Genomic DNA, 12,892 nt, shown 5'->3' on the forward strand with positions numbered 1-12,892 from the left:
CTGTGACAAAATTTAAGCCCATATATATATATATATATATATATATATATATATATATATATATATATATATATATATATATATATATATATATATATATATATATATATATATATATATTACACACGCATGCACTCACGCACCCCCTGTAACTGTCAAAGCAATGAGACATGACCAACCAATAAGAATTATACTAGGCCTCTTTGACAGCATCTTTCAGCTGAAATGCCAATATATGGAAAATATTCCACCTTAACTAAAATCAGAGCCCCAATTCTGGCAGCTGATGACATATTGGGATATAATCCTCACCAAATTCCCACATCACATCTGCAGTTCTGCAGACAAGCACTCACTGTACACAAAAACTTCAGAAACAGCAGCTGTGAGGCAAAAATGGGCCATTTCCCAAATCTCTCTCTCTCACACACACACACAAGAGCACATGCACCATTCAGCTACTGGGGTCACCTCAGCAAAACAGAACACACTCTCTAGAACCAGAGCGCAGAGACAGAGCTTATGCTTTGCATGTAGCTGGTCCCAGGTTCAATTCCTGGCATCACCAGTTTGAAAAGTTTCAGAAAGCTTTTTCTGGGCATGACCTTCACCTGAGCCTTTTGGGAGCTGCTGCCAGGCAGAGTTGACAGAAGAAGATGGACCAATCTTCTCAGTATAAGGCAACGTCACATGTCTATAAGATCAGCCACTGACAAACCTGAAGTATGTGGGCAAAGTATTCTAAGCAAACCTGAAGTATTGTAAGCAGATCAAGGGCAGAAGTTTCCTTTGAGCAACATTCTCTCAGGGTGGACGGGAGGGTTTTTTGAGTGCAGAAAATTATGCTTTGGAACTCTACCCACCAAGTCTAGCCTCCTACCTCTGTTTGTTGTGTTGCATTCCTGGCCTCTCTGCTGGGTAGCAGGGGTCCAGGGGTCGCTTAAGTACCACCAGACACCACCTCAAGTACCACTGATGGTACCTGTAACACTGGTTGAGAAACATTGTGTTAAGTTGATGTAATCCTTGACAGCAATCTTGTAATGTAGGCCTGAACTTCTACACCCACATTGCACATGGAGCTCAGAGGCTAAGGCTGAGAGACGGAGAGAAGCTTGCCTAACACTATGTAGTAAATTCATGACATATTTGAGCCAGCTTATTCATAATTGATAGCTCAATGTCTTAGACTGCAGCACCTTCCTGAGAGTATAGGAGAGTGGAACTTACTTCTGAGTAAACATGCACAGACTTGCACTGCTAGTCATTTTTGTATCTGTTGTAATAAAAATATGTTTTGTACTTGGTCAGCTGAATCTGAATACAAAATCTCTTCTAGCTCTTGCCCAAACCTGCCCTTTACAGATACTGAAGTATTGGTGACATTTGTCTGTGAGTCATCTGAACAATGTAGTTGATCTAAAATGAAAGTAAATGCCCATTAAGAAGCAGGAGCAGAGCTAATGGAACAGCAGACTCACACATCCTGTCATGCTCCACCAGGAAGGCACAGGCTCTTCCTCCTTTGGAATCCTGACCTTGAGAAGGAAATAAGAAGTAAGTCAGGAATATGCAGACATGTTTAATACCTTTTCAAAGTGAATGGGCTCCAGAGGTTGGGATATGACTGCACCTTGCTCTTCCAGTTTTTGTCTTGACTTAGCCAATGTCTGCCTCAGCTCTGCTAACCTTGTTTGATCTGCAAGACACAATTGGGAAGACACTGACCAACAGTAAGTACAAGATCATGTCAGCAATGCAGGGAGAAGCACATTATCTACTTGTTTTAGGCCATCTCCTGCAGGAGATTGAGGTCCCACCCTCACCCTCAGCATAGCTAGTGAGGGAGGGTGATCTGCCCCAGGAACCAGCCTTGGGAGGGAGTGACACCACAAGTGACCAGAATCGCTAAAATTGTGGTTTCTAGGAATACACCATCATGTTATGTACCATTTGATGCAGAACTGACAGCAGAATACAATGCAAAAAACCAAAGTCAAATATCTCCATTCTATTAAAAGTTATGGCTGAAAAAACAGAAAACAAAAAATGCTTGGAGCCCTATAGAAAGTGAAACTGAGCTATATCACTAGTTTATTCGCGAGTAGGCAAACTTGTCTTAGTCCTTTGGAAAGAGTAGGCTGAGAGGAATCCAACAACACCAGAATGGTCCCTATTTGATGAGTGCAGCCCCCCCAAAACACCCAAGAATGAAGTCCCTGCCTCCAAGCTGACGAATGCATTGAACCCTATGGAAAGCGAAAGTAAGCCACATGGTCATGTTTACTTGTGAGTAAGCAAGCTTGCCTTGGTTGGTGGTCAGGTTAGGTAAAGGGGAATGCAAGACCATGAGAATGGTCCCAATCTGATGAAAGTGGAGTTCAACAAATGCTCCACAAGGTCGTCCCCTCCCTTAAAAAAGAGTAAAACAGGCTTGAGTTGGTAAGGTGAATTTTTTTCTTTTTTAGACTTGTAAAGCCAGGTGTGTCCTGACAGTGATATGGTTTAAATATAAGAACATAAATTGAACTGGGTAGGGCTGAAAATCTTACTGATTTTTTTGTGGGGGGGAGGGTATTATTGCAGGCAGGCTACAGAGAAAATTCACTTGGTGGAACAGGGCTGGCTTCCCCTTATTTAATTGTTTTTCTTTAATTTAATTATTTATAATTATTATTTTAATTTGCTTGATGATGTCACTTCCAGTCATGACATCACTTCTGGTGGGTCCTGGGCAGATTGTCATTCTAAAAAGTGGGTCCTGGTTCTAAAAGTTTGAGAACACTGCCTTAACTCAAAACGGACCAATGAGACATCTTCAGGGGGGTGAAAATTGTGGCTTTTAGGAATAATACCATCTTGTTATATACTATTTGCTGCAGAATTTAATCCATTGCTTGTGGGGAAATATTCACTGCATTTATGTTCTGGCCATTTTTACTATTCATTTCATGTTATGGCTATTACTATCTCTCAGTCTCACCTACCTCACAGGGTTGTTGTGAGGACAAAATAAGGGGAGGAACCATGCACATCACCCTGAGAGAAAGGGTGGTATAAAAATGCAAAAAATCAATCAACCAACAAATCAATTACATTGTATAATTAATTAATTACATTGTATGGGGATGACAAAAATTTATGGGCCCCAAGTGTCAAATGACCTAGCTATGCCACTGGTCCCATCTCGCATTTGCAGTCTGATTACAGCTGGCAAGCACCAATCACAATGATAAAAAGAGGGCATGATGTACTATTAGGACATGTTAGAATGGTGAAGTATATTGTAGTCCATGAAAGCATATGCTGAAATAAAATTGGTTAGTCTTAAAAGGTGCTTCAAGCCTCTTTGCCGGAGCAGGCGGGATCTCTGACTAGTAGCTGATCTCCTGGGTTTCATACCAATAGTGCCCTTTGACTCTTGCAACTCTTCCTCAGTGAGAGGGATATGAACTCCAGGGCTTGGTTGAAAAGGTGGTAGATGTAAATCAAGCAGGACACGGCAAGCAGTAGCACTGTCCTCACTCACATCCAGCCGGTGCATCCGAGCAAAGAGGTGACTGGCAGCCAAAATGAAAGTCTTGTGGGCAGTCTGTAAAACACAGAGAACACATTCAGCAAGGGCAGCACCAAATACATCCCTCTTCCCCACTACAGCTTCAGATTTTTGCTCCCCACAACCCAGGGACAGCCTCTACTGACTGCCACCCCTCCAGAAATGTGTGCTTCATTCCAGCAAAGCAACTTCTTCTGCCTACACAGGCAGTGTTGAGCAATGGATTCTGGGTTCCATGTACCAAATATACAATTTGGTTGAATCCCGAAGTGATTGCACCCCAGACTTCTACGGAGCTATAGGATGGGCCCTGTTCATGGACAGCTCTTTCTTTCAATGGGGCAAACCAAAGTATATAAAAACATCATCAGCCAACCTCCATCAACTAAGGTTCTCTGGAACACATGTGTTATTTTACAGAATGACCATTTTACACAAAGAACAATATATTTTACACAATGAATAGAAATTGGACAGGGGGTTGCCACTTATTGTAGATAACAATAATAGAAACAGGTGTTGTTTTCCATGAATTTAGTTCAAGGAACATTTTTTTGCAAGTTTACGTTTGCCCATTTGTTTATGGCTAGCCTGCCAGTGGTACTCACTGTAAATCAAGAATCAGCTGCCAGTTCTGGAGGGCAGCACATGGAGGAGCAATTCCTTGATCCCTCACTTCCTTCCCTGTGATCTTTAGGATGACTATCACCACCCCATTCACTCACTTGTTTTTTAATTTGGGGAGAGGTGCGGGGGCAGCACTTACTGGTCCAATCCTAGGCAGCCAAAGGGCTTTGGTCAGGCCTGCCTTTGTTTACCATTAAGCTGAGCAAGAGGAAAACCTAGCTGGGTGCATGTCCTGACACCTCCTTAAATGTGCCCAGACCCACCCCAAAACGCTGTACTCCCCACTCACATTACTGAAGTCAAAGCTCAGTGGCTGTGGGCATCGCTTGGGCCCAGCCCAGAAAGGAAGTCCAGAGCTTGTCTCCTGAGGACAAGAGCAGATGAGATCAGTCAGGAAGCAGCACAGGATGGGGGGAAAGAAGTTCAAGGAAGGAAACTTCATTGGCTAAAGGGCTGGCATAGGGCCAAAAGTCTCTGAAGCATGAAGTGCTGGGAACAGGGGTCTGAGCATGCAGCCGGGGAAAAAAGATCTAAAGCCAAGAAAGAGCATGGCAGCACATGCAACAGATTTTCCACAATTCAGGCAGAAATACTAACTAGGTCTTTTGTGAACACTAATATTGCATCTTTCATGTTCTAAAAGCATATCTCAGCTCCTCCAGGATATTTATGACAAATTTCAAAGGCATCTCATAAGGTTACCACAGCCAATCATCAGAGACTGTTAATGCCGGACAGTGTGACTATAGCAGGTCAATCACCACTACGAATGCCAGGTCAACATGCTGGTAGCAATGCATAAAGGCCAAAGGAAGTACAATAATTCACAAAGTGAGCGACTAACTGCCCCAGTTTCCACAGGATGCACACTAGAATCTCTGCTAACATCATTACTCATGAGGACTGGACACAGTGAGAAAGAAAAGGAATTTGGCTTTTTTTGGTTTAGGACCCAATCCTATCCTCTTCCCTCTGTGCCGATGCAGCGCGTACCACAAACGCACGCGCTGCATCCAGTGGTGGTGGTAGGGCAACCTGAGGGCAAATAAAACATAAGAACAAAAGAAGAGCCCTGCTGGATCAGGACCAGTGCCCATCTAGTTCAGCTTCTTGTATCTCACAGCAGCCCACCAGATGCCTCAGGGAGCATACAGATGACAAGATACTTGCACCTCATTGCCACTGCATCCAGCATTCTATTTATGCTCACGTCCCCCCAGCAAAGACGCCAGATTGCAATTGGATTGAACTTGTGCTACTTTATTAAACACAGTGACCAATTTTTAATGCATGAAACCTACTGAGCACACCTTCCCTCCCTTGGCAGTATGGGGTAGGCGAAAAAACTGCCATTCATGGCCAATTCGGATGGCAGAAAAAAAATTCCTACCCAGCCCTCATGATGTGCGACCAGCTAATCTCAGACTGTAGATACCCATCATGGCTTGTAACCCATGATGGAATTTTTCTCTAGAAATCTGTCCAAACCCCTTTTAAAGGCATCTAGGCTGGATGCCATCACCACATCCTGTGGCAAGTAGTTCCACAGACTAATTACACTCTAGGTAAAGTAATATTTTTGTTTGTCTGTTCTAATTCTCCCGACACTCAGTTTTAGTGGATGTTCCCTGGTTCTGGTGTTGTGTGAGAGGGAAAAGAGCATCTCTCTATCCACTCTATCAATCCCCTGCATAATTTTGTATATCTCAATCATGTCCCCCCTCAGGCCCCTCTTTTCTAGACTGAAAAGCCTCAAGTGCTGCAGCCTTATAAGGGAGGTGCCCCATCCCAGTAATCATTTTGGTAGCTCTCTTCTGCACCTTTTCTAGTTTCACTATGTCCTTTTTAAGATGTGGAGACCAGAACTGAACACAATACTCTAGGTGCGGCTGTACCATCAATTTATATAATGACATTATAATATTAGCTGTTTTAGAACCCAATCCTGAGCTCAGCTTGCCAGCTTACTGCCGGCACGCACTGTCGCAAATGTACTGTAAGGCACGAACTGCAGAGCAGCAGAGAGGTAAGTGGAGGCATGGGGAGGGGGGGGAGGAGGCGTACCGGGGAGGGTGGAGGTGGACGGAGGGTGGGAAGGAGGCGTTACCGGGAGGCAGGAGCCAGGGAGAGGGCGGGGAGGAGGCATGCTGGGGGGGGAAGGAGGGAGGCAGGACCGGTAGAACGAAGCTCCACTTGATCCAAAGCCTCTGTGTTGGGCTCACTGCCTGACACAGAGGCACTTGATTCCCCGCCAACCTTTTGATTTACTGCAGATACCACTTTTCACCACTCTCCATTGTGAAAACTGCCCATTGACACCCACTCTGGACCTCAACCAATTCTCAATCCATGAGAGGACCAGCCCTCTAATTCCCTGACTGTGAAGTTTTCTCAGCAGCATCTGGTGAGCAGCAACATTTGCATCGTGTCAAACACCTTCTGAAAATCCAGATATATAAAATACACATGTATAACGTTTATACTTGCCTCCCAGTAAGCCATGGAGCCACCCATGGGTTACCTTGGAAATACACCACCACTTTTGGTGGTCTATGTCCAAGGCCAGAAAAGGGGCCAGGAGCTTCAAAAGGAGGGGATAGGATCTGGCATGCACCAATGTTGCCAGATTTACCCACTCCTGCCTCCTCTTCTTCCCTTGTTCCCTTCCCTTCCCCACACAGTTTTGAAGCTACCAGTTGGTGGAAGATGAACACGAGGCGAGTGCATGCCTCACTGGTAGTTGGGAAATGGGAAGACCGCTACTTGGTCTTTATGTACTACATGAAGCAGCTGTCAGCAAAATTGCCATTCCAGGCAATGTTAAGTGGTGCTAAAGAAAGGCAATTAGTGCTGGGAAAAGCAATGAACAAGGAGCCAAAAAATAGCTGGGAAAGAGGCAAGATCTCTCTCACGTGTTTAGGTGGGAAGTGGTGTAGCAGCTGCTGAATATCATGGGAGAAAAGGCACTCCCAAAGTCTCCGGGCCCAGGTCACACAGTCCTCCCAGCTGCGTGGCTTCTTCTGAAGGGTGATTTGTAGCATCTCCAGAGCCTCTACGCCTTGTGCCTCAAGGACGTTGGGTTTTCTGTGGATAGAGCGTACTTCACCTGTGGCAGCACTGCTCTTCTGTCAATAGCAGGCAGTTTGCATTAATTTTGTTTTTCATATATATATGTTGCTCCTCCAAATGCCTGAGGCAATCATCAATCACCAACAAAAATCCAAAATAATAATTTAAAATCAAATCTAATCAATCATACTAAGCTTAATTATAATGATACCATCTTAAACAGTAAGATCAGCACTATCAGCATTTCCTCCAGGACTTCATATTTCTAACTGAATAAAACAAGAGCTAGGAATGTAATTTGATCTCATCTAATTGCTGGTTCCATTGAATTGGGACAACCACAGTAAAGGCTCTGCTTCTTTTTGAAGATGTCCCAGAATTCTAGCCCAAATAATAGAGCCTAAGGTCTCTCCCCATAACTTCATATTTATGGTTTTCCTTCAAAAGTTGAAAGCACTTGGGGTAGAAATTACCCCTATCATTCCTGAAGATGAAAGAAGGGGGAAAGTGGCTTATGAAATCAGACAAGGTTGAGGGCAAGAGCAGAGCGCAGAGATAGGCATATCTGTATAGAATAATACTTTGCATTTGTATAACACATTATGAAACGTGTATAATGCGTGTGAATTGTTGGTCTGTTCTTAGGTACTGATAAGTTTCAAAAGGCTGATGGATCTCCTTTTTGGCCACTGAATGTATAAACTATTTATTGTATGCACAGCAGAGTCTGCCTCCAAGCAAGTCCACTTCCTATAGCAGATCCTGCACCACAGAAGAAGGTACAGCTCCTGCTATAGCTCAGACAGAGGTGAACACAAACAACTTGCACATTTTCCCTACCCAGGAGAATCCTACCCAACTTTCCAGGGCTGATATAATGCAGTCATGAGGTAAGGGAACAAACGGTCCCTTATCTTGAGGAGGCCACTGTGACTACTTCCCCACCACAGGAAGCAATATGCCTTGTAGGTATGGCTGCATCAGTGTTGAAAAGTTGGATATGATTGGGCCCTTAATCAAGCCCACCTATTTCAACATTGTTTTTCTCCTGACTCTCTCTGCCTTCACCTACAACCCCTCAGCCAAGAACCTAATCCACACTCACGTCAGGAATGCATTGAAGTTCTCTGCTGTTGTTTTGAAAAGACACTCAAATCGATCTCGGGCCCACTGCAAAAAAGAGAAGGAACTTAGTGGTTTCTTGGGATCTATTAGGAGATTCACTACCCAGAGTGTGCCTTGTCTTCATCGGTTTCTTGAGTCTAGTTGGGGCATAGTCTGGACACACAACTATAGTGATTCTTGAGAGCAGATTACACAGGCCTACAAAACTGAGGGTCAGAAAAGTTTTTCCCAAACTTTATGGTGGTTTGATATGAATTTGGGGTGCCAATTCCAAAAAATGGCATCCGTTTTGCTCTATCACGTCTAGTGAATGGTTCAAACAGCTTCCTCATGAGGAAGCCATGGTGTAGGCTTCCTCATGAGGAAGCTGTTTGAACCATTCACTAATGAGGCTATACTATATCACCAAAACTAGACGTGATAGGGCAAAACGGATGCCATTTTTGGAATAGGCACCCCAAATACACCCAGGAATTGGTGTAACGTTTAAGGAAGCAAAATGTGTGTTGGCCTGTGTTACCTACCTACTGCTATGGCTCCCCAGGGTTTTGACAATACATAATGGGGTTCAGCAGGGCAATGCCCTATCAGCATCTTCCCCTTGGTGTGGAGAGGGCAGGGGCATAAAAAGAAACCAGAGCTGTGAGATAAGAGAGGGCCTGCCCCCATTTCTAACCTTGCCAGAGAAAGAGAAGACGCAGCTGAAGTTCTACACAGGCTGAAAGAGTTGGCCTAGCTGATGGGTGAAACAGCTGGACCCTGTATCCTGCCATCAACACTGCTGACAACCTTGGCCTTAGCACAGCTGCCTGGAAAGAGTAAATGAAACCAAGAGGCCAGGCAAGGAGCTATTGGCAGCTGAGAATGAAGTGCTTTTTCCCCTCTTTTGGGTTGGACCAACTGGAGAGAAAGGCTGGAGAGGGGTCTGGAGAGCTGATCTGCGAGTGAAATCATTCAGAGCCCTGAGTCAGAACAGCCCTCTACCTGCAGTGTGTGCTGAATGGTGCTGGGGAAGTAGCGCAGGGTGCAGTGGGGGAACCCTCTCTTATCCGGATCCGGAGAGTGACCATACGATTCTGTCACAAAGGGCACAGAGACCTGAGCATGCCCGTTGGTTCCTGAAGTCCCAGAATCAAGCAGAGGCTTGAGGAACTGTACGCACCGCTCACCCACATACTCTCCTGCAGGAAAAGGGAAAAGAGGAGTTACCAGGTGCTAGGCTGCCTCTGGGCCTTCCTGCCTTCATTGCTCCTGCCCTGGACATCTGATCCTACAATGGAAATTGCCTCAGCAGGAGTCAAGAGGGAACACTGACAGCTCACTATAATTTATCTCACAAGTAATATCTGGCCTTCTGCAGCCACTTCCTCCTCCGAGTGGATGGAGGGCTCAGTATGGAGAGAGCTGTTCCTGCCCTTGCCTTGACCTCTGCCACAGCTCCTGTTGCCTTGCAAAAATGTTGCCCTTTCTTGAAGCATCCCACTCTTTCTTCTGCTCCTCTATATTACTCCATGCTACGAAAAATGTATATCAAACATATTCAATTTGAAAACACGTAGAGTTCGAGAACTAGTGTAGCATATGGTTCATAAAACTGAACTGTACTACTACTAACAGCCCAATACTAACTCCCTTCAAGGGGATACAGATGTTAACACAGATGCTAATTCCCCATGGGGGAGTTTCAGCATGTTGAGGCCTCCTTGGTGTAAGGGAACATTTGTTCCCTTACCCAGGGATAAGCATCAGCAGCCGCCATGGGTCTACCCGGATGTGCGCCAGCTCTACTGCATAGCTGGCGCAAGTCCACTTTGACCCATGATTGAGACATATAAAATTATGCAGGAAATGGATGGAGTGAATACAGTGATGTTCTTTTCTCTCTCACATGACAAAGCAACCAGTGTCATCCACTAAAATTGAGTGTCAGGAGAGTTAGAACAGACAAAAGAAAATATTTATTTACCCAGCATGTAATTAGTCTGTGGAACACTTTGCCATGGGAAGTGGTGATGGCATCTGGCCTACATGCCTTTAAAAAGGATTGGACAGATTTCTAGAAGGTCCATCACAAGTCACAAGCCATGAGGCTGTACAACCTCCTGCTTTTAGAAACAGGCTACCTCAGAAGGCCAGGTGCAAGGGAATGGCAACAGGATGCATGTATTTTTTTGTCCTTTGTGCTCTCTGAGGCATCTGGTGGGCCACTGTGAGATACAGGAAGCTGGACTAGATGGGCCTTTGGCCTGATCCAGCATAGCTCTTCTTAAATTTTTATGACCCGTGAAGGTGGATCAGGCCTGGGAAGGGGATCAGGATTTGGCAGACGCCACTGCTACTGAACCCACCCCCTTACTGGGCCTGATCTGCCCTCTTCCTCACCCCATCTACTCCATGTTCTGCCCACCCCCTCTCCCGTTCTGACCTACCCCTGTCCTCCACTTGTCCCATCCTGCGTCCCCCCATCCCTCCTCCCCTGCTGGCCTATCTTGGTTGGCAGATCTTTGGCAGTCTTCCAGTGCATGGAAGGCTGCTCTGGCATCCCCACCTGTAGCCAGGCAGTGCATACCTTGGGGGCTGCTGGCAGCTGGCACCTGGCCCAGATAGGATTGGGCCATAAGTGTCTCCCTCTGCTAAGAGCTCACCAGCTGGCCTCAGGCAAGCCACTCTCTTTCTTTCTCAGCCTTAGTCCTCCAGTTGTAATAGGGGGATAGTGGACAACCGTGCAATTTGTTGAAAGGATCAGATGGTGTGAAAAGATTTCAACTTGAAAAATGTTATGTAAGTGCTAAGTAAGTAGAAATATTATCCAAGTTATAATGCAAAGAAATTTATTTGACCCAATTCATTAAGAGCATTTGTATTATTGTTACAAAGACAATACAGCGGGAGAAGCACAGGCTCATAGTCTGGAGTACTCACTGGCTTCCAGGCTATCCAGGGCAGTGGCAACACCATCCAAACCAAGGAAGAAATCAGCCCCATAAAAGGACTCGGTTTCAGACCCAACTTGGTTCTGCTGAGCTGTCACATTGACATTGGAATTCATGAGTTTGATAGCAGCTGCTGCCACTTCTGACTTCTGCTTCTGTTGGAATAAAGAAGATATTATCAGATGATGCTGTGACAGGGAGAAAAATAGTTCATTTGGTCAGCCCGGTAGTTGGCCAGGGCACGAAGAGTACAAATGAGCCAGAGTCTAGACTCTCCTTTTCAGCATCACATACAGGTTAACAATATTCTACTCTACACTGAAACTCATTCCTTGGCCAAACCGTCGCCCACAACTCATACCTCTTTTTCCCAACATTATCATCTCTGCAAGACTTACAGATATATCGCAGGATCGAAAGAGGAACTGCCTGTTGAGATTGGAATATTCAATGGTGTCCATGTCTGTAACAGTGATGTTCCCACCCTCACCAGCCGCCAGGCCAATCATTGCAAAATTCTTCAGGAGTTCACAGCCAATGGCACCTGCTCCCACCTAAGGAAATTTTAGAAAGATTGGTTCAAGCCCCATGGCAACCTGGATATGACCCTGAGCCAGGTCAAGATTTCAAGAAATGGGGTGAGGGGGATGTGAGAAGATGCCTCCCCAAGCTAACTGGTCAGTTCTGTTATAAGGTTTTCTTCCACCCAAATATTATTGGGCTGATTCCCATACAGGAACACATATACTGAAAAACAATTATTAGGAACTGGAAATTGCATTAAGATTTTTGCAGAGAAGATTAGATACTCGATTCTGATAGCCTTTTGATCACAGATCTTCCCTAGCAAGTCTATGTTGGTCTTCAGTTCATGGAGGAAAAAGTTCATGTTCCAAGTGGTCCAAAATCAGATGGAATGAGGCCTGCAGTTTACAAGAGTGCAGGGTAATTAAGGATACTGGTAGAGGCATGATGAACAGTATCAAAAAATGCCTGTACTTGCCTCAACAGCTGAATTACAGCCCAACCCTGAGCTGCCCGGCGTGCGGGGCTGCAGTGGCGCCAAAAATGGTTGCCGCCACATCCTACACGCTTTGGGTAACCACCAGCAGCTCCTAAGGAGAAGGGGACTTTTGCCCCCTTCCCCTGGGTAAATGAAGTAGCCCTGCAATGGGGCTACTCAATTAACCACCAACAAAAAGGTTGGCAGTGAATCAAAAGCCTCCACATCAGGCAGCAAACCTGATGCGGAGACTTTGGATCTGGTGGAGCGTTGCTCCACCGGTCTCACCTCCCTCCCTCCCTCCCTACTCCCACCCCCTCCCCACCCTCTCCCTGTAATGCATCCTCCCCACCCTCCGCTCCCCTCCCCCCTCCCGGAACACCCTCCCCGCCTCCCCCCATGCCCCCACTCCAAGTGACTGCCGAGCAGCAGAGGTCTGGTACCTGCCTGGCGGTAGCCCAGCGCCAGCCAGCACTGGGTTACCACCGGCGCTCACCCAGCAGTAGGCCTGCAAATGTGCCTTACGGCATGTCTGCGACAGTGCGTACCAGCGGTGAGCCAGCATGTGGAGCTCAAGAT

The 12,892-nt window shown here is 45.8% G+C and overlaps 1 protein-coding gene across 2 annotated transcripts in view; it reads right to left on the reverse strand.

Moving 5' to 3' along the window:
• UBA7 (ubiquitin like modifier activating enzyme 7) overlaps positions 1 to 12,892 on the reverse strand; it is a 38,360-nt gene that overhangs the window by 9,838 nt on the left and 15,630 nt on the right. For both annotated transcript variants that reach the window (XM_066613424.1, XM_066613423.1), the window contains 8 exons: positions 11,709 to 11,864; positions 11,300 to 11,465; positions 9,362 to 9,558; positions 8,358 to 8,422; positions 7,096 to 7,267; positions 4,473 to 4,547; positions 3,403 to 3,592; positions 1,590 to 1,699 (listed from right to left, as the gene is read on the reverse strand). In XM_066613424.1, coding sequence (XP_066469521.1) covers positions 1,590 to 1,699; positions 3,403 to 3,592; positions 4,473 to 4,547; positions 7,096 to 7,267; positions 8,358 to 8,422; positions 9,362 to 9,558; positions 11,300 to 11,465; positions 11,709 to 11,864 — 1,131 coding nt within the window. The remainder of the gene's footprint in view (positions 1 to 1,589; positions 1,700 to 3,402; positions 3,593 to 4,472; positions 4,548 to 7,095; positions 7,268 to 8,357; positions 8,423 to 9,361; positions 9,559 to 11,299; positions 11,466 to 11,708; positions 11,865 to 12,892) is intronic.

This window comes from Tiliqua scincoides, chromosome 2, assembly GCF_035046505.1.
Source record: "Tiliqua scincoides isolate rTilSci1 chromosome 2, rTilSci1.hap2, whole genome shotgun sequence".
NCBI classification, from domain to species: Eukaryota; Metazoa; Chordata; class Lepidosauria; order Squamata; family Scincidae; genus Tiliqua; species Tiliqua scincoides.